This window comes from Drosophila novamexicana, unplaced genomic scaffold (assembly GCF_003285875.2).
Source record: "Drosophila novamexicana strain 15010-1031.04,08,12 unplaced genomic scaffold, DnovRS2.1 tig00001151-arrow-arrow-pilon, whole genome shotgun sequence".
In the NCBI taxonomy this organism is placed as follows: Eukaryota; Metazoa; Arthropoda; class Insecta; order Diptera; family Drosophilidae; genus Drosophila; species Drosophila novamexicana.
In genome coordinates, this window is record NW_020824842.1 from 956,758 (window position 1) to 975,592 (window position 18,835).

At 43.9% G+C, this 18,835-nt stretch overlaps 4 protein-coding genes across 14 annotated transcripts; 2 read left to right on the forward strand and 2 right to left on the reverse strand.

Annotated features, from left to right (window-relative positions):
• The first annotated feature begins 158 nt into the window (after positions 1–158).
• LOC115766445 (puff-specific protein Bx42) lies at positions 159–2,165 on the forward strand. The gene is made up of 3 exons (XM_030710372.1): positions 159–535; positions 601–1,161; positions 1,225–2,165. The coding sequence occupies exons 1-3, from the start codon at positions 313–315 to the stop codon at positions 2,076–2,078; spliced, it is 1,638 nt and encodes a 545-aa protein (XP_030566232.1). The 5' UTR covers positions 159–312; the 3' UTR covers positions 2,079–2,165.
• Positions 2,166–2,212: 47 nt separating this feature from the next.
• Positions 2,213–3,648, reverse strand: LOC115766359 (spaetzle-processing enzyme-like). The gene is made up of 3 exons (XM_030710259.1): positions 3,381–3,648; positions 3,006–3,320; positions 2,213–2,937 (listed from the first exon to the last, which is right to left on the reverse strand). The coding sequence occupies exons 1-3, from the start codon at positions 3,448–3,450 to the stop codon at positions 2,213–2,215; spliced, it is 1,110 nt and encodes a 369-aa protein (XP_030566119.1). The 5' UTR covers positions 3,451–3,648.
• A 258-nt stretch (positions 3,649–3,906) lies between these two features.
• Positions 3,907–13,829, forward strand: LOC115766483 (probable phosphorylase b kinase regulatory subunit alpha). Of its 11 annotated transcripts, none has more exons than XM_030710445.1 (13): positions 3,907–4,232; positions 4,304–4,907; positions 4,972–5,639; positions 5,699–6,022; positions 7,269–7,416; positions 8,768–9,097; positions 9,173–9,424; positions 9,576–9,740; positions 10,579–10,620; positions 11,452–12,014; positions 12,082–12,349; positions 12,422–13,019; positions 13,105–13,829. In XM_030710445.1, the coding sequence occupies exons 2-13, from the start codon at positions 4,331–4,333 to the stop codon at positions 13,208–13,210; spliced, it is 4,041 nt and encodes a 1,346-aa protein (XP_030566305.1). In that variant the 5' UTR covers positions 3,907–4,232; positions 4,304–4,330; the 3' UTR covers positions 13,211–13,829. The 11 variants fall into 11 exon arrangements, with proteins under 11 accessions (XP_030566305.1, XP_030566295.1, XP_030566297.1 ...); XM_030710440.1 differs by lacking the exon at positions 7,269–7,416 and adding an exon at positions 6,271–6,415 and having other exon boundaries at positions 3,908–4,232; positions 9,582–9,740; positions 11,608–12,014; XM_030710438.1 differs by having other exon boundaries at positions 3,908–4,232; positions 11,608–12,014.
• Positions 13,830–14,803: 974 nt separating this feature from the next.
• Positions 14,804–18,611, reverse strand: LOC115766410 (T-complex protein 1 subunit beta). Its single transcript, XM_030710330.1, has 4 exons — positions 18,528–18,611; positions 17,347–18,036; positions 15,608–16,235; positions 14,804–15,534 (listed from the first exon to the last, which is right to left on the reverse strand). Exons 1-4 carry the CDS (start codon positions 18,528–18,530, stop codon positions 15,248–15,250), a joined length of 1,608 nt encoding a protein of 535 aa, XP_030566190.1. The 5' UTR covers positions 18,531–18,611; the 3' UTR covers positions 14,804–15,247.
• Positions 18,612–18,835: the final 224 nt, after the last annotated feature.

The window sequence follows — 18,835 nt, forward strand, 5'->3', positions numbered from 1 at the left end:
TCGTTATTAGTTTAAATGAAATGCAATTTGGTATCGATTAATATCGGTTGCAGTAGCTGTGCGATATACTTCGGTATTTGGTTTTCATACATTTAGTAGGCATAAACTCATCTCTAGTATACTCCGATTGTACTGCGTTGAATTAGTCAGTATTTATAGTTTTTCTCAAACGGTCACACCAAACCAACTCGTTGTTTGTGGTGGTAGTGTGTGTGTGCGCGTGTGTTTTTCACCTTTTCTTCGTTGTTTTTTATCAAGCTGTCGCAGAAAATAATTATTAAGAAATAGAAAACCAAGAAGCAGAAATTTGTGATGTCGTTATCAAGTCTTCTGCCCACACCGACCAATACGGTATGGGATCGCGAGGACGAGCGTCGTCTTTCTGCCAAGGGTGCTCCAATGATTGGTGCACTGGTCTCCGCCAAAATAGCAGCGCCACCTTACGGCCAACGCAAGGACTGGATACCACGCACAGAGGCTGACTTTGGGGACGGTGGCGCCTTTCCTGAAATACACGTAGCACAGTATCCGCTGGGTAAGACTGGCAATGGCAAATTTGTTTGTATTGATATTCATATACATATATATATTTTCGTTTAGGTCTTGGGGCACCTGCTAATGTGGGTAAAAAACCAGATGCGCTTGCCGTACGATTAGATGACAAGGGCAAAGTCAAATATGATGCCATTGCCCGACAAGGGCACGGAAAAGACAAAATTGTATATTCATCGATATCGCAGCTGTTGCCAGCTGAGGTTTTGGCTGAAGATGCGGACGAGCTGCAGCGTCCCGACGAAGAAACCGTTGCCGAGACAACCGAAGAAACACGTCTGGCTCTAGAGAAGCTGACCAACCAAAAGATTACCTCAGCTCTTCCAGTGCGCCATGCTCAAAAGGCAGCGCCTGCCCAGTACATTCGTTATACACCATCGCAACAGGGCGATGCTTTTAATTCTGGCGCCAAACAGCGTGTCATTCGCATGGTGGAGGCCCAGCTGGATCCCATGGAGCCGCCAAAGTTTCGCATAAACAAGAAGATACCACGTGGTCCGCCATCGCCACCAGCACCAGTGCTGCACTCGCCCTCGCGCAAGGTAACCGTGAAGGAGCAGAAAGAATGGAAAATACCGCCCTGCATATCCAATTGGAAGAACGCCAAAGGTTCGAACCAGCACCTATATTACATTATTTTACTTAGTTAATCCGATCTGTTTAATTTCATAGGTTACACCATACCACTGGATAAGCGCTTGGCAGCCGATGGTCGCGGCCTGCAGCAGGTTCACATCAACGAGAAGTTTGCCAAAATGGCTGAAGCTCTTTACATAGCCGATCGTAAAGCGCGTGAGGCCGTGGAGGCGCGTGCTCAGTTGGAGAAGAAGCTGGCACAGAAAGAGAAGGAGAAGAAGGAGGATATGCTGCGCATGATGGCGCAACGTGCACGCGAGGAACGTGCGGGCATACGCAATCCAGAGCCAGATGCACCCGGCGGTTCTGGCGGTGCGGATGCACGCGAACGCAATGATCTCCGCGCAGAACGTCAACGGGAACGGCAGCGCGATCGGAATTTGCAACGAGCCGCGCCAGAGAAACGCACCAAGCTGCAGCGCGAACGGGAGCGTGACATATCGGAGCAGATTGCATTGGGCTTGCCAGCCAAGAGCGCTGGCAATGGCGAAACCCTGTTCGATCAGCGCCTGTTCAATACCACAAAGGGCATGGACTCAGGCTATGGAGACGATGAGGCCTACAACGTTTATGACAAGCCATGGCGCGATTCCAACACAATGGGCGCTCACATCTATCGACCCAGCAAGGCGGCAGACAGCGACAATTATGGTGGAGATCTGGAGGCCATTGTGAATACGAAACGCTTTGTGCCCGATAAACAATTTTCGGGTGCTGGTTCGCGTGATACAGCTGCCGCACAGCGCAGCGGACCAGTTGAGTTTGAGAAGGAGGAAGATCCCTTCGGTCTTGACAAGTTCTTGAACATGGCCAAGAAGGCACCCAAGCGTGCTGACGAAAAGATCGAGCGCGGAAGCCACTCCGACCGCAAGCGTAGCCGACGCGATTAGAATGTCAGACTCAAGGAATTAGGTTATCTTTTTAAACAATCCCAAAAATATGGCAAATACATACATAATACATACATATTATAAATATAAACAACAGACATTAAAACATTTATTTTATTCACTGCCAAATTTTCTTAAGAATTGGCGCTAATGGTACTTAACACCCAAGGTATATAGTATTCGACTCGGGTAAAGAGCATTGGTTGTCCATGATTGTTGCAACTGACTGTTCCGACTGAAACGATGCCGGCCAAATAGTATTTGCTGTTTTCAGAGCCAATTGGGTCCTGCATCATAAGCGGTCCGCCGGAGTCGCCATGGCAGGTTCCGGATGGAGTGCTGCCACCGGCGCACATCTGACCGGACATCACCTGCGGATGGATTTGCCTGCAGCTAGCCATCGACATGACGTTAAGCTCTGCCCTCATTTTAACTGGACTACCTCCGGAGCGTATTCGCTCTGTATTGCCCCAACCGGCAATGTCCATCGCATAGTCCGCATAGGCGTATTCATCATTCAAATTAGCCACCGGCAGGCAAATCGGCAGCACAAACTCTGAAAAGCTAACTATACGATTAAGGCGCAGCAATGCAATGTCGTTGGCATAATTGGGATCCAGCTGCCCAACATACTGCTCGTGCACTATGATGCGGTCAACATTGATGTCTCTGTGCTGTGGTGCGCATATTCTTTCGTTCTTAAACTCTTGACAGTCGGGTGCGCTGGTCGTGTTCCACTCACCCAGGCGCGCCTTTAAGAACAGTTGACTACTATCCCGGCTGAGCGCACAGTGCCCCGCTGTTAATATCCAGCGCTCATGGATAAGTGAGCCACCACATATTTGCCTGTATTCCTCGCCTGGCAAATACTATGTGCATTGTACACTGTGCATTGGCAACAGGGGCGTTTAAAGAAAGTAAACTTACCGTCATTAGTGGCGAACAGCAAAGCCATCCAGGGGAAATCCGTAATGTGAGTGTCTGTGCCAGCTACAATACGATTTGCTATGTTCATCCCAATGCCACCACAAACGCCCGGCTGGGGTAGCAATGGCTTCAAGGTAAGGGCAGCATACGCTGTCGGCATGCGTCGGCAGCATACCAAATCGCTCCGCATCTGACTTTGACAGTGGCTACGACTCAAACTGTTGAAGTTAACGTCCGTTTCCCAACACAATTGACGGGGCTGGCAATATCCAATCTCGTCGTCCACGTTACAACGGCCATAATGTCGTAAGGGCTCTGTAAATGTGGAGTTAAATTAGCAAAAAACTTCAAAAATAATGATGAAATCCAACGTACTGCTGCCAGCATACACCAATGCCAATATGGCGCTGAATATGGCCAAGCCACGGACTTTCAATTTAAACATGTTGATGATGCTCGATGTTCAAAAATAGGTACATAATTGAAAAACAAAAGCATCTTATCAGTTTTGCGGGCACAGTTTCAGCGGAGATGGGTCAATGCTAGAGATCATGATTGCTCTCTCATATTTGGCGTTGTGGTATGTGTATCTAGAAAATCCGAATTTTTGGCGCTATATGCCCATGCCTTTCTCCTAGGCATAACCAAAAGCCGCCACGACAAACTCACTCAAACTCACTCCTGCATTCACTGCCGGACATAATACGAAAACAATCAATTCCATTTATATATGTATAGCATGTGCTTAGACAAGTTGGTTAAAATTCGCCGCCAATAAATTTAAACATCGAGAAAGAGGCCCAGTGCTGCTATTTAAAATGATTACAGCCACATCGGTGCACGTTATCGATTTCAATGTTATCGGTTTTGGCGATACATCGATACTCGGCATGACATTGAGTTGACATTTCGGAGTATAATTTTAGCATTTCTAACGTTTTAGTTCTAAATTTTTGCAATTTAACAGTCGACAAGTGTTTTTAACTAGCCTGTAGCAGACGCGTTTACTGTCTAAGCGACCGCACACCCTGATAATGCGACAGTTTCTCAGCCTTGACAACGATTAACGTAGCTTTTAAGTGCAGCCAGCTGCTGCTGTTGTGTGGGTGGGTTCTGGGTGGTGGGCTGGTGGCCGCGGGGGAGGGCCCCAAGACATTGACAACAATTACATACGCTTAGTAACATCACGCCGCATACACGACAACAAACGCTCTTTGAGATAATTATGTAAGTGTATGTTAGAACAAATATCAAAATGCAATAGCTACATTAATCGCTTGTCAACCTAATTGCCGTAGAACACGCAAAGAAGAAGATCAACTGAAATGCGTTCGCGTAGCAATTCGGGCGTGCGCCTCGACTACTATCAGCGCATTGTGCATCGCTTAATATTGGCACATCAGGAGCCAGTGACCGGCCTGTTTCCCGCTTCGAATGTCAACTCGCATGCCTGGATCCGGGATAATGTCTATTGCATTCTGGCTGTGTGGGGCTTGTCCATGGCCTACAAGAAGATTGCCGATCAGGATGAGGATCGGGCCAAGTGCTACGAGCTGGAGCAAAGCTGTGTCAAGCTGATGCGCGGTCTGCTCATGGCAATGATGAATCAAAAGGACAAGGTTGAGAGATTCAAAATGACCCAGAGTCCATACGATTCGCTGCATGCCAAATACTCCAGTAAGACCGGCCTGCCTGTTGTCGGTGACAATGAATGGGGTCATTTGCAAATTGATGCGGTTTCCCTGTACTTGCTCATTCTGGCCCAAATGACCGCCTCCGGTCTGCAGATCGTCTTTTCATTGGACGAGGTTTCGTTCCTACAAAATCTGGTATTCTATATTGAGTCTGCCTACTCCATACCTGACTATGGCATCTGGGAGCGCGGCGACAAGACCAATCATGGTTAGTACCGACACATTTGCCCGCGAGTGGACACTTTCGATGATTTATTTATTCTTGACCACAGGTGAGCCCGAGCTGAATGCCAGCTCCATCGGTATGGCTAAGGCCGCTCTAGAGGCCATGAATGAGCTAGATTTATTTGGCGCTCGCGGTGGACCTGCTAGCGTTATTCATGTCCTGGCTGATGAGGCTCACAAGTGTCAAGCTGTGCTGCAGTCGATGCTGCCCCGCGAGTCCAACAGCAAAGAGCTGGATTCGGGCCTGCTGTGCGTTATTGGCTTCCCGGCGTTTGCCGTTGATGATGCCCAACTTATATACAATACGAGGGAGGCAATACTGTCGCGCCTGCAGGGAAAGTATGGCTGCAAACGTTTTTTGCGCGATGGCTATCGCACACCCAAGGAGGACCCTTCGCGTCTCTATTACGAACGCTGGGAGTTGCGCATGTTCGAGAATATTGAATGCGAGTGGCCTCTCTTCTTTTGTTATCTGATACTGTTCCATGCATTTCAAAATGATAAGCACATGGTGCAGGAATATGCGGATAAATTGGAGAAGATAATGGTGCGCTCCGAGGATGGCACACTGCTGATACCCGAAAGCTATGCAGTGCCGCAAGAGTTGGTGGGCTTTGAATACCAAAAGCCCGGTTCGCAAGTACGTGAAGTTGTTGGCCGTTGCCCATTCTTGTGGGGTCAGTCGCTCTTTATTTTGGGTCGCCTGCTGCAAGAGGTGAGAAATAATCTCAGTTATATCTATTGCAAGTTGCTTTAACTCGTTGTATAATTCAGGGCTTTTTGGCTGTGGGCGAGCTGGATCCGTTGAATCGCCGCCTGGGCGCCCAGAAAAAACCAGATGTCGTCGTCCAGGTGGTCATCATAGCCGAGGATAATGAAATACGCGACAAGCTGGCCGAGCACGATCTTCATGTGCAAACCATTGCCGAGGTCGCACCCATTGAGGTGCAACCGGCACGTGTGCTTAGCCATTTGTACACGTACTTGGGACGCAATCGGAAGCTGGGATTGAGCGGACGTAAATCTCGCGACGTTGGTATTCTGAGTACTAGCAAGCTCTACTCTCTCAAGGATCGCATCTTTGCCTTTACGCCGCAGGTAAATAGCACGGATCGAATTGGAACAAAAGCCCCTGCTCGCACGCTGTACCGCTCTGTCTGTACACACTGAAGCTCTTTATCTTTAGCTCTCTATCTATCTCTCTCCCTCTTTCTAACTTCTAGTTATTATTTATTTTTCTGATTTGAATTGATTCGAAATATTTTCATTTTCTTATTTATTTTTTGTTTACTTATGTTCTTATTATATGCTATTATTATTTATATTATTACTATATTATGCATTAGTTTGTCGACTTGTCGCGCTTCTATATCGCCTCCGATAACGAACTCATGATTGACATCCTAAAAGGCGAGATCAATTTTCTCAAGTCCGCTTGGGATCTGCTGGGGCGTCCCTTAGTTACGCTGGTGTTGAAGCGCATCCACTTAGGTCGGTCCACCCAAACTCAGTGTTAATTTTTATATATATAATATTCTCTAAGCATACACATGTGTATTTATTTTAGTTATTATCTGTATATTTGTTATTTACATTTTTCCCATATGTGTGTGTGTATGGTTATAGTTATTTTTCTTAATATTTATTTTGTTCTGATTATGTTATTTCTAATTTGCAAGGGTTGCGTTTTTTTTATATTTTCCTTGTTCAGTTGTAGATTTATATATATGTATATATATATACACACAAACACACACTCTCACTCACACACACAAACACACACACACACACAATATGCACACATATTGATTTTAGTTTAGTTCTAGCATTAGTTGAGTTGGTTTTATAGTTTATAGTTTGCATTTAGTTAACAACTCAGTTTCCGTTGCAATTGCAAACGTTTGCTTTGGTTGTGGACATCTAAACACAAATACACGCACACGCGCGCACACACACACACACTCGCACACGTACACACACGTGTACATCCACAGCCAAAGCTGTATTGTATTATAGAGTATATAGTACATATTGCCGACATACGTATGTATATATGTGTTTGAATTCCTACCTACATATGTATGTATGTATTTAGCTGCCTAGTTTACTTGATTCTGCGACAACCCACCTCTACACGCTCCCATTTATCTATTAATTTCTCTATGCCGTGCACTGATTCCTATTCAACGAAACGAAAGAGATCCGATGCCCTATGAAAATTGGCCAAATTGCAAACGAAAAACAAAACAAAATCTTTCTCTGTTCTCTTTTTGTATAATTCGTGCTTAACCAACAACAACAACAACAACAACAACAACAACTACAACAAATCCAACACACACAGCATATCGACTATGAAGAATACTACACGACACGCGATCCCGATCTGCTCGCAAGCAATTTTACCACAAACTTAGGCTTCCTGACCAACAATTGGCGTCACATGTTGGGCAGACCGACAATCACATTAATGGCAACGCATTATATGCTAGGTAACTACATACCAACTACACCCCTTCCCCTCTCCATCCACTGCACATCACAAACACAACGAATGAGCTGCATATATATATAACATATATAAAAACACAACAAGTGATATGATCTATTGTATGCTATAAAAGGATTCATCTTGCGATCCCATAATGACTTTGATATGTGTTTGATTGCAATGCGCTTTTGCTTCTTGTTACAATTCTCCTCTCTTTTTTCCTCTTCTTTCCAATACCCATGCCCATATGTATGTATATATGCATGTATGTATATGTACAGCATCCAAGCGCAAATTTAATATTCTAGCACGCATATGTATGTATGTTGTTTTGTTGTTCCCCTATGATATTTGTTTGTGTACGGCTCTTGAACAAATTGAGGTTATGTGAATATAGCGAATAGCTTGGCGGAGTTTCCGACTTTCAATCAACACAATTAAATTGATTTAAGCTTGAGAACTTATTGCCCAACTTATTGGGCATCGTTGTATTAGTCCGTATAGAGAAGAACCATTATTCGACTTTTTTCCATAGTTAATAGAAATATTTTCCTTCTCAGCAAAGATTCCAAGAACCGCAAATACCAAATTTATATTGCGCATGGCTAATTTATGTTTCCGATCTTTCATATAAGCGCCAACATTTTTAGTTTTCTTAGAAAGGAAGAAACCAGCATTGATTTAGTTAGATGCTATTTGTCATCTAATCGACCATATTCAAAATTACTTTCATGAAAAACAGTTAACCCAGGCATAACATCTGTGAAGTAGTGTTATTGGGGGTTTATCTCTTGATTAATATTGATTCAGTTTATGGTATGAGCATAGTCGTGCTTGGACTAGAATAGCCTTGCGAGTCAATACTCAAAAGAGTTTTGGGATAAGTAAAATAATATAGGATTTTGTGGAACCAGTTTGCATTTGCCATGTGCTCATTGAAATCTGTAAAGATTTTGTTAGTTCAAGATCTAAGTGCAATGCTCTTTCTATTACCCTAAGTATTGATCGATATTTGTAGCACATTGGAGCCCTTTCTATCTAGATATGATAATCCTTAACTGCACTCCGCTTATGCTGCACATGCTGAAACTCACCCAAAAATATGGTGCTGGTTCTATGCTAACTACCAGATGGCGAATCGTTGAGTAAATCTTTGCGTATCTTTGCGTCGGTTATTGTTGTAGTTTGTGATTAAAATGTAGACGTAAGCGTCACCTGCTAACCTCACACCTAATCCAATCGAGCATCAATCGATCAATCAATCCCATAACAAATCATACGACACATTGCGAATGCAATCACAAGTGGATTTTGGTAACGTTTTCTTTTGCCTGCTGCACGCACACCCACAGACCAGGACAAGATACCGCTGGCCATGATTCAGACGATGCGTAAGCTTAAGTCCGGCTATATAAATGGTACGCGCGTGATGCTGGGCAATCTGAAGGACTTTCTTAACACCTCAGCCATTACGGACTTGAGCTTTTTGGGCAGCACCGAGGACGGCTATCCGGACCGGCTGCATCCAGACGTGCAGACCTATTTGGATGAGCATCTATTGCGATCATTCAGCAATCGCAGCACCATGAATCTGCGCGGCGGTCAGCTGCGTCCGCGTCATCTGCGTCGGCGCATGTCCTGCAAGGGCGCCATTAAGAAGACCCGTTCCATCAACGTGGACTGTGAGTTAGCCCCAAAACAAAAACATAACAAATTAGACCTGCCATTTGAATCATTGTTTTTTTTCTTCTTTCTAGCCGACAATTTGGGCATGGAGGGCCCCACGCCGTTAACTGAGCGCCGTCTCTCCTCGATTGTGCCGCCGCCCTGGCTGCAGGCCAACAAGCAGGGCCATGTCAGCGTTTTTGCCACCACGCCCGAGGAGGGGCCCAGCTCGCCGCCGCAGCTGGGCGGCGATCTGGGGCTGCGCGAGAATATCTACCCCATGGATCCGCAGCACAGCCGTTCGGCCATCGATCGCCGCAGCGAATTTGTGCGCCAGCAAGAGAGTTAGTTCCTGATCCAACACATACAGATCCCCCTCCCATTTTGTAGTTTGTTCTCATTTTAGTATCTGTTTTTTATTTTTTCTTTTCTTTTCTTTTCGTTTCATTTTGGTTGAACCTTTTGCGTTCTTTGCACACCTTCAAATAAATAAAGTAACAGTGCCAAAAATTCTCATCCAACGCCATCGTCCGGACACAAACTTTGCGGACACAGAGGTGGAGGAGCTGATCGCCATGCTGCGCGAAACGGAGAATCTCGAGGAGCAGGGCGACATCTTGCAGTACCTGGTGGATACTCAAGGCTTGGACTTCAATACAGGTAGGTGAACGCCCAGCTCATAATTCAACAACACGATTCAGCCGTGCAGATGTCTATGGCAACTGGTTACATAGCGGGACTCATTTAGGTGCCAGGATGCAATATTAAACCGCATACACGTAACACACTGTGGGAATACACTCACTCTCTCACACACACACACACACATACATACATGCATATACCATATGCACATACCCTATAGCTACACAATTGTTGTAGTTATATCAGTGAGGTTTAATGGGTATCCCAGAGACTTGCGGGTTAGGCTGTTCATTTGCTGTTCGATTTCACAGTGGAGAAGTTACAAGTTTCAAGAGTCGAAACATTTTTCAGTTTTAAAAAACATTTGGCGAAAAACGCGAATATTAGATCGAACATTTCCATATATATGTTGCAGTATTAAATCTTGAGCAACTGGAAAATAGCCGAGTTTGTCTTATTTCAATAAAAACTCAACTTCGAATAGTATTAAACAAAACGAAAAACGTATTGTCCCACACCAACAGAATATATAGTATGGTAATTAACCATTTCGATTTTTTTTACTCAAAATCTGTAACATAATGTTAAATTTTAATTCTGAATTTAAAAAGGAAACATTGTTTGTCTTGATTTAAGTTGAAATTTCCCAAAAAAAAAAAGACTCAAATTTGTGAAATCGGCCGCAAAATGAATTGGTTTCATTTGGCTTAGATGTTGCATAGTTCGATATACAATTCGACACATTCGATATAATTCACATTTAATTGTTTTGTGCCTCGTTCTTTGTACCATGTGCTTTGTGCTCTCGTCCTTGTCCACACACTTCACTTCATATACGCATCCGCATACGCAGCGGATCTGGGCTTAAAGCACAAAACCGATGATAGTGCAGCTGGTAAGTGTTAAATTGTTCCCTGATCCTTGATCCTCGGGCTACTTTTGTTGGTGTTGTACTACTATGTGATCCTATTCCCACACTTCCCAATCCCAATCATTACCCTCCCTACCCAATTGGCTTTCAGATATTTCTATAATCCACAAACAACAAGCTATTTGTTACGATCCTGTCCTATCATTTAATTAAAGTCCTTTTCGTTTTCGTTTTCTTTCTCATATTGTATTTTTTGTTGTGCATCTTGTTGGCAACTTTTCGGTTCCCGATTTGTTCTACAATTACACACACTTAATTTACTTTTGCACAATCTGTTATACATTTCTATTATGTTACCTGTTAAGTGTATACGTTACGTATACTTCATGCACATATTGTCCTAAAAACTGTTATACTGTGATAAACTTCAATAGTTATTTGAAACCATTTTACTTGTGTACTCTTATACAACATACACTTAATATTGACAATCTGTTATACTATTCAAATCTTATGCTAGGTACTCTTATACCAGAACTTACACTCTTCTACAAACAGTTGTACACGAAATATTACAGCCTCTTTCCGCTTGGTTTAATTTTATGCCGCTTTTTATTAACTTTTTAACAAATTGTTTTATTTTTATATATTTTATTTTCATTGCACAACACAACACACGCACGCCCACACTCGTTAACCATGTAAACGTAACCACATAAATTATCAAACAATTTTCTGCATTATCAATTACTACAACTGACCCACCCACAATGGCCCACAATCTCCACAATGCGAACCTAACCTCACATAAACGAACCCAACTAACCCAAAATAAAAACTAAACATACAAAAAAGATCTCGAGCTCGACGATGTGATGCTCGAGCTGTCAACTGCTGGTGGTGGTGGTGGTGCTGCTGGTGCCGGTGCTGGTGATGGTGATGGTGATGGGGCCAAGCTGCCTGTGCCCGTGGTAGTGCCCACAGTGATCATCGATGCCACTTCACCCACAGCGAGCAGCGGCGCTAAGAAGGACGAGGACAATGCCAACACGGCCATCGTTTCAGTTGCCGCCGTCACCGGCGCCGCCGCCGCCGGTTCCAATAACAGCAGCAGCAACAACAACAACAGCTTGAATAACAACGATTCTTCTCAATCTGAAGGCATGCTGGAGGAGGGACGCGTTGTGACTGTTAGGGATCTACTGAAGGGCCTATACGAGAAGGCCTGTCAGCAGAAGCTGTGGGGCCTGGTGCGCCACACCGCCGGCATGCTTGGCAAGCGTGTCGAGGATTTGGGCAAGGCCGTCACCGATCTGCTGGTGCGCCAAAAGCAAGTCACAGTCGGCATGCCGCCCAACAATGAGCACACCATAACGGCACCGCTGCCCGAGGTTGAGCTGCGTCAGCTAATACACGATGTGGGTACCACATAGAGTTTAATTACCGCCAGCAGCTGCAGACGCTAATCGATTGGTTCCATTGCAGGCATATGGCGACGACGAGAGTACGGCTATGCTGACACAGGAGTTGATGGTCTATCTTGCCATGTTCATACGCACCGAGCCGCAACTGTTCCACGAGATGTTGCGCCTGCGCGTGGGCCTTATTATACAGGTAATGGCCAAGGAGCTTTCGCGCACGCTTAACTGTGGCGGCGAGGCCGCCTCGGAGCATCTACTTAACCTTTCGCCCTTCGAGATGAAGAATTTGCTCTATCACATACTCAGCGGCAAAGAGTTTGCCGTCAGCAGTGGTGAGTCTGTCTGGTGGTCATCGATGATTTCAGTAGCCCTTTCTAATCTCTAATCACATACGCACATTTCAGTGGCACGCGGCAATCTGTCCATTGTGAGCTGCAAGTCGAGTCGAGTCAGCAAGAAGAGCCAAATCGGTCTGGGTGATCCGGAGGGCGAGGATGCCCTAATAGCGACCATCGATGACCGTCAGGGTCAGTGGCTACGACGCCGACGACTCGATGGCGCCTTAAATCGTGTTCCACGCGATTTTTACTCGCGCGTCTGGACCGTGCTGGAGAAGTGCCAGGGCTTGGCCATTGAGGGGCGCGTGCTGCAGCAAAGCCTTACCCAGGAGATGACGCCGGGCGAGCTGAAATTTGCCTTAGAAGTAGAAACGGCACTCAATCAAATACCACAGCCCGAGTACAGGCAGCTGGTGGTCGAGGCGCTTATGGTGCTGACCCTGGTAACCGAACATAATATGGTGCCCTCATTGGGCGGCATTATCTATGTGGAGCATCTCGTGCATAAGGCGAATCAATTGTTCTTAGAGGACCAACGTAAGGTGCAGGGTGATGCGACGCTGTGCTGTGCCAAGCTCAAGGATGGCAAGGAGCAGCAGCAGGCTGCCTCGGGCATGTTACTCTGTGGAGGCGCCGCCTACATATGCCAACATCTCTATGACAGGTGGGTGCACAGCATATTAGTCAGCCAGATCATAGAGTATATCATTCTCTCTCTCTCTCTTTCTCTCTCACTATCTCTCTTGCAGTGCTCCTAGCGGCAGCTATGGTACCATGACATACCTGTCGCGCGCCGTCGCCCTGGTGCTGGACTGCGTGCCTAAGCATGGTGAAATGGAATGCGCAATCTCCTAAAGCTTAGGTGCAAACGCTACTCTCGACCTGGAAACAAGCAAAGCGTCTGTAGGACGACGCTCACTTAATGCCATGTACTGTACTACCGACGGCTTCTACTATTTTATCTATCTCTCGCTTTCTCTCTGTATCTGGTTATCTCTCTCTCTCTCTCTCTCTCTTTCTAACTATCTCGCTGTAGACACAGTCTCATTCTCTCTTGCTCGCTCGCCTCGTGCTTGCGTCTGGCCGTGTATTTAGCCCAACGATATGTTAAGTCTGAGATCCGCCCGCCCCGGCAATGCTGTATATATGTATTTTGTAGACCATCCGCCTACTAAGCCTCATTTGTTAATGTGTTTTATTTGTTGTTTATAATCTTGAGCGGCAATCCCGGGAGCTATACATTTTACTCCCAATATACTATCTACGTACATGCGCGTACAATAACTATGTATTATCATAAAAAATTGATTGTATACATCAAAAAAAAAAATATATATATATATATAAAAATTGATTTATACACGCAACTGGCAATTGCATATTCAATTGATTCCTCGCCGGAATTTTGAACGACACTTTTTGTTTTAGCTTCAATAAGCTGCAAATTATTATTGTAAAAAAGAAGTTAAAGGAGTACATTTTTTTCCAATGTTATTTGTAAATTGTGTTTAATTTGGGGCAGTTATTTAATATGTAACAAGCATTTTGTATATTTGCACACGTACAAGTTGAAGAAATCATATCTCGTCTAAAAAGTTTCGATCAGTATCCGATGAAACTACAGGAAGAACGGACCATCTGTTTGGTAAGTAGGTTCCTGTAACCATGAGGAATATACAGTAAATTTACTTGGGAATTATTTGCAAAAAAAAATATAAAATAAATACATTATCATATTATAGATAATGCCTTAAGTGCATCCTCTATATTTAAAGAATCTCCGACAGCTTAAAAATGTTTTTTTAGGCGACATTTTGAGCTATTCCCACAAAACATTTCCAACTACTTGTAGTATGTTTACATAAACGAGCTAACATACTAAATTGTATTTTTTATGACTAGTACTCCGATATACAAGATCCTACATTTCAAATTTGAGTTTTTTGGCGGGGTAAGGACATATCTCCGCCCAACATTTTCCGACATAGTGTCCGTCTGTCAGTTTCTGTGCGAACTAGTCGTTCAGTTTTCAAGCCATTGTCTTAAAAAAATGACAGACCTTTCAATTGTAGGCAGTAAAACCTCGAAACTGGCTGCATCGAACCACTGTATCACTATAGGAAAGATCGGCGGAAAAGTAGATTGTTATGAGAAAAACTTAAGGTATTTGAGCCAAACTCGGCATTTACTATTTAAGCTAAGCTGCTTATCTTAACCATAAGGCCGAGAAGCGATAACCTGATAAGAATAAATAACCAGGCCTCTATGTAGCCCCAGCTAATACCAGTTGCGAATTATAAGCAAGACACGTGTGTGATTCTAGTCTGATATATAAGCTACAGTCATACAAATATAATCAATATCTAGCTATTGCAAGTAACCAAAAAAGATCTTGCCCAAAATAAAACTATTTGAAAACTGGTTTCAGCTTTTAGTTTGGTTAAGCATAAATATCATTTCTTTTATTTTATTTTATTTTTTTTGCTGTGTAGTTTGATTCAATTTGCGCACATAAAACGTTTACAAAAATTGTATTCATTTACAAGTTGCTTGTGTGTCTGTTGTTTATGTGGGTTTTAGACATTTTTCAAATGTTTTTTTTTTTGTTTTTTTTTTTTAGTTGTTTTTGTTCGGTCCTCTCTTTAGTATAAGCTGAGCTTGCGCAACATTGGTAATTCGTGTAACAAAAACAGATTTGAAATTTTCACAAACAATTTAGAGAAGTTAATTGCGTTGGCTGTGCCCAGGCGAGTGTGGGTGTGTGCGTGCGTGTGTATACATGTGTGTGTTATTAGTTTAAACAGAAACATAAAATTAGCGATGATGTTAAACGAGAGTTGTAAGGTTTTAAAAAAAAATCCTAGACAAAAATACTTATATAAGAATTGATGTTTAGCAATAGCCCCTGTCGGGCACACGACGACGTGGCGCACACTTGATGATATCATCCACACGCAGAATCATTTCGGCAGCCTCAGCGGCGGACATGAGCACCTGACGCTTCACAGCAAAGGACTCTGTGATGCCCAGTTCGCGCACGTCGGCCACCTTGCCTTGATCCATGTCCAGACCCAGATGATGCTTGCCCTGGGCATGGCCAGCGCGCAGTTCGGAGATCAGTTGGGCCGAATCAAAGCCAGCATTGTCGGCAATAGCTGTGGGTAGTGACAGCAGGGCACCTGAAAAAACCGCGCCGTTAATGAAATTCTAGCTGCAATTTAAAGGCGGAGCTTGTTTTCTTGTTTCACTTACGTGCGAAGGCCTCAATGGCAATAGCTTCCTTGCCGGCTGTTTCGGATGCCTTTTTGAAGACCGCATTGGCCATTAGAGCTTCGGAGCAGCCGCCGCCATAAATGATGCGCGACTCCTTGACAGTGGCTGCCAACACGCACAGCGCATCGTGAAGGGAGCGATCAGCCTCGTCGAGGATCTGTTGTGTGGCGCCACGAATAACAACTGTACAGGCTTCGCCCAGCTTGACACCGCTGAAGCGCAGCAGTGTGTCCTCGCCGATCATCACCTGCTCAATGAGCTGACACTCGCCGAGCTTGACCAAGGCGGGATTCTCAAATGTGGACACAATCTCGCCGCCGGTGCAGTAGGCTAAGCGCTCAATGCCATCAAAATCGGCATGTTCAATGGCCATCACTTGGGCATCAGCGAACAGCTGCTCAGGATAGTTATAGATAAGCTGGCGATTGATGAACACATTGCATTTGTGGCTCAGAATCTTATCAACTTTCTCTTTCATCTTCTCCTTTTCGGCCATCTCTAGATCGGCGATCTTGGACAATGAGTCAACCTTGATGCTGCTGCCAAATACTTTGATTTTGTCCGTGTCCATCGGCGTGTTGGCAATCAGAATCTTTGCGTTTTCAATCTGCACGAAATTCGAATCAAACATTTAAGCGTTATATATGGTGTTCATCAACGACCATTAGTATTTTCGCACAATTACAAAGTCTATATGGGATATCCTTTCCTCCATCCGTCCGTTTTTATACAAACTAGTAACACCTATGATGGATCTGTGCATATCCAGCCATTACTTGGGATAGAAGCAAGCAGCTAAGATCGGTGCTCCTCTAGCACAAGTGCTGCTCCCCTTCAGAGCAAGGTCGAGCAACTCTTGCTCACTTTGGGAGCCAACCTTTCTTTTGTTACTTGTTCTATTATAGCTTGTATGGTTTAAATAAACTATATGTTTTTATTGATCTCTAAGCTTTGACACGCCACGTGCGATGTTGTGCAAATCCTTTTTGAATTTCTCATTATTGGTCGAATTGTCCTGAGCGGCGGCTGTGAATGCCTTCAAGGAATTTGTCTTGGTACGCCTTACTATTGTCTTCTTGTCTAACTAGCTATTATCTCTAGATACTATATCAAAATAGTTGCTGTCTTATCGGATGCTGTGACTAATTTATAACAAATCCATTTAATTTTTCTCTTTTGAATCTAGTTTATTTGCTGTAAAAGCAATTTTTTATTTTTCTCTAACTAATGCCAAAAAGTACCACTTTTGATTTCTTAGTTTAACCAAACATTAAAAAAATTAATATAAAAAAAAAAAAAAACTTACTTCCTATATGTTTGATATAGTATGATAATCCATGTAAGCACCTTTTGCTGATCTAAAAGCATGACTTTACCTCGTGTCTACATAAACTATTGAGCGAGCTCATGAAACCAAGCCTGATGTCAGCGTCTGAGTCACGTGGTCGACAACATAGGCTCGTCGTTTTGGTAATATTGAACTTAAACTATTTAAAAAATTAATGAGAAGTTTGTCGTATAGCTGATTGCAGTTTGTGGCTGCCACATCAAACTCGTCAAAATGGCTGTGATATGAATGGCAAATGCAACAACATAGCTCACAGTCATTTTGACGCGCCAATATGGAGCATTGGCAGCAGCGAGAGACACGCACACATTCGTATATTCATAAAGTGTATGAGTAATATGATTATAAGTGTTTAGGGGGGACTACTTACGCGCTGTGGCTGATGCACGCCGGGCTTCTTGTCCAGCAGAAAGCCGTCATCGAGGAACGAGTCGTCCAATGTGCCGCCGGACTTTTTAATAATCTGTATTGATTTGAGTTCACCGGAGCCCTTAAGACGCAGCACTGCATCGACGGCCAGATTGGCAAAGAAATCCTTATGCTGATGCAGGATCTTTGATGACAATGTGGTGCGTGCGATGTTGAGCAAATCCTTTTTGAATTTCTCATTATTGGCCGAGTTGTCCTGAGCGGCGGCTGTGAGTGCCTCGAGAGCCACCTGGGCGGCCGTACGCCAGCCGGCCACAATGATCTGTGGATGCAGCTTCTGTTCAACCAGTTTCTCAGCCTCGCGCAACAATTCGGATGCAAGCACAGTCACGGATGTGGTGCCATCGCCAACCTCTTCGTCCTGTACACGCGACATATCGACCAGAATTTTAGCAGCTGGATTATCAACGCCAATGGCGCGTAAAATGGTGGCTCCGTCATTGGTAACTTCCACTTGCCCGGCATTACGGCCAGTAGACACCAAGATTTTGTCCATGCCCTTTGGTCCCAGGGTACTCTTTACAAGATCTCCAATGGCAATGGCACCAATAAACGACGACAGACGCGCCATTTCGGCTTTCTCCTCCTGCGCCTCATTTTTGAGTATACGCACGGGATTCAAAGACATCTCCTATTGACCAAAACAAATATAAAATTCAAATTGTATTTTGTTTATGCACAAGCTTCATGTATATATGTATGTATGTATGCACAAATGCTTGTGTGTAAAAGCTGTGCACCTATTGCATCGGACCTAACCCCAAATAGTGCGTGATTCATCGTCAGCCAAGCGCAGCACACACCCAGCGGCATGCATCTGAAAATGTGTGTTCACATGCCCACATTACGGTATTATGTTTGCTTTTTGACTAGACATATTCGAAAATGCTTAAATACAAATGTAAACATAATGGATGTTTCTGGAAGCAGTGCGCTCTCACGTGTGTGCAGGCTTGTCAAATAGCTTGGGGCTGCAGTCTTTGTGCGTGCGGCTTTTCACACCCGGCAAATGAAAACGCATGTTTGTATGAAATTATCAATGAAAATATGAATATTTTACTACACTTGCATCTATTGTGCTGTTAATTTATTATATTGGATATGCGATTTATTTTAATTTACCATTTTTAATGCTTATTCACAAGTTTTTGATCACAGAATTCAGAATACCCCACAGCGCGACAAAGCGACAAAGAAAATGGCGAACTAGTAGTTATGGTTGTTGATTTCGTATCGATATATCGATATTTGAGAAAATCAACTCGCAACATATCGCCAAAATGTCTAGCTAGCACGATGCATTCGATATTATTATTTGAGCGGCAGTTTTAAGTTTCGTGTTTAAAAATATGTATAAGGAGACCAACTGACATTCACATAATACACAACATGTGTACATTTTTTTTTTATTGATAACCTATCAACAAATG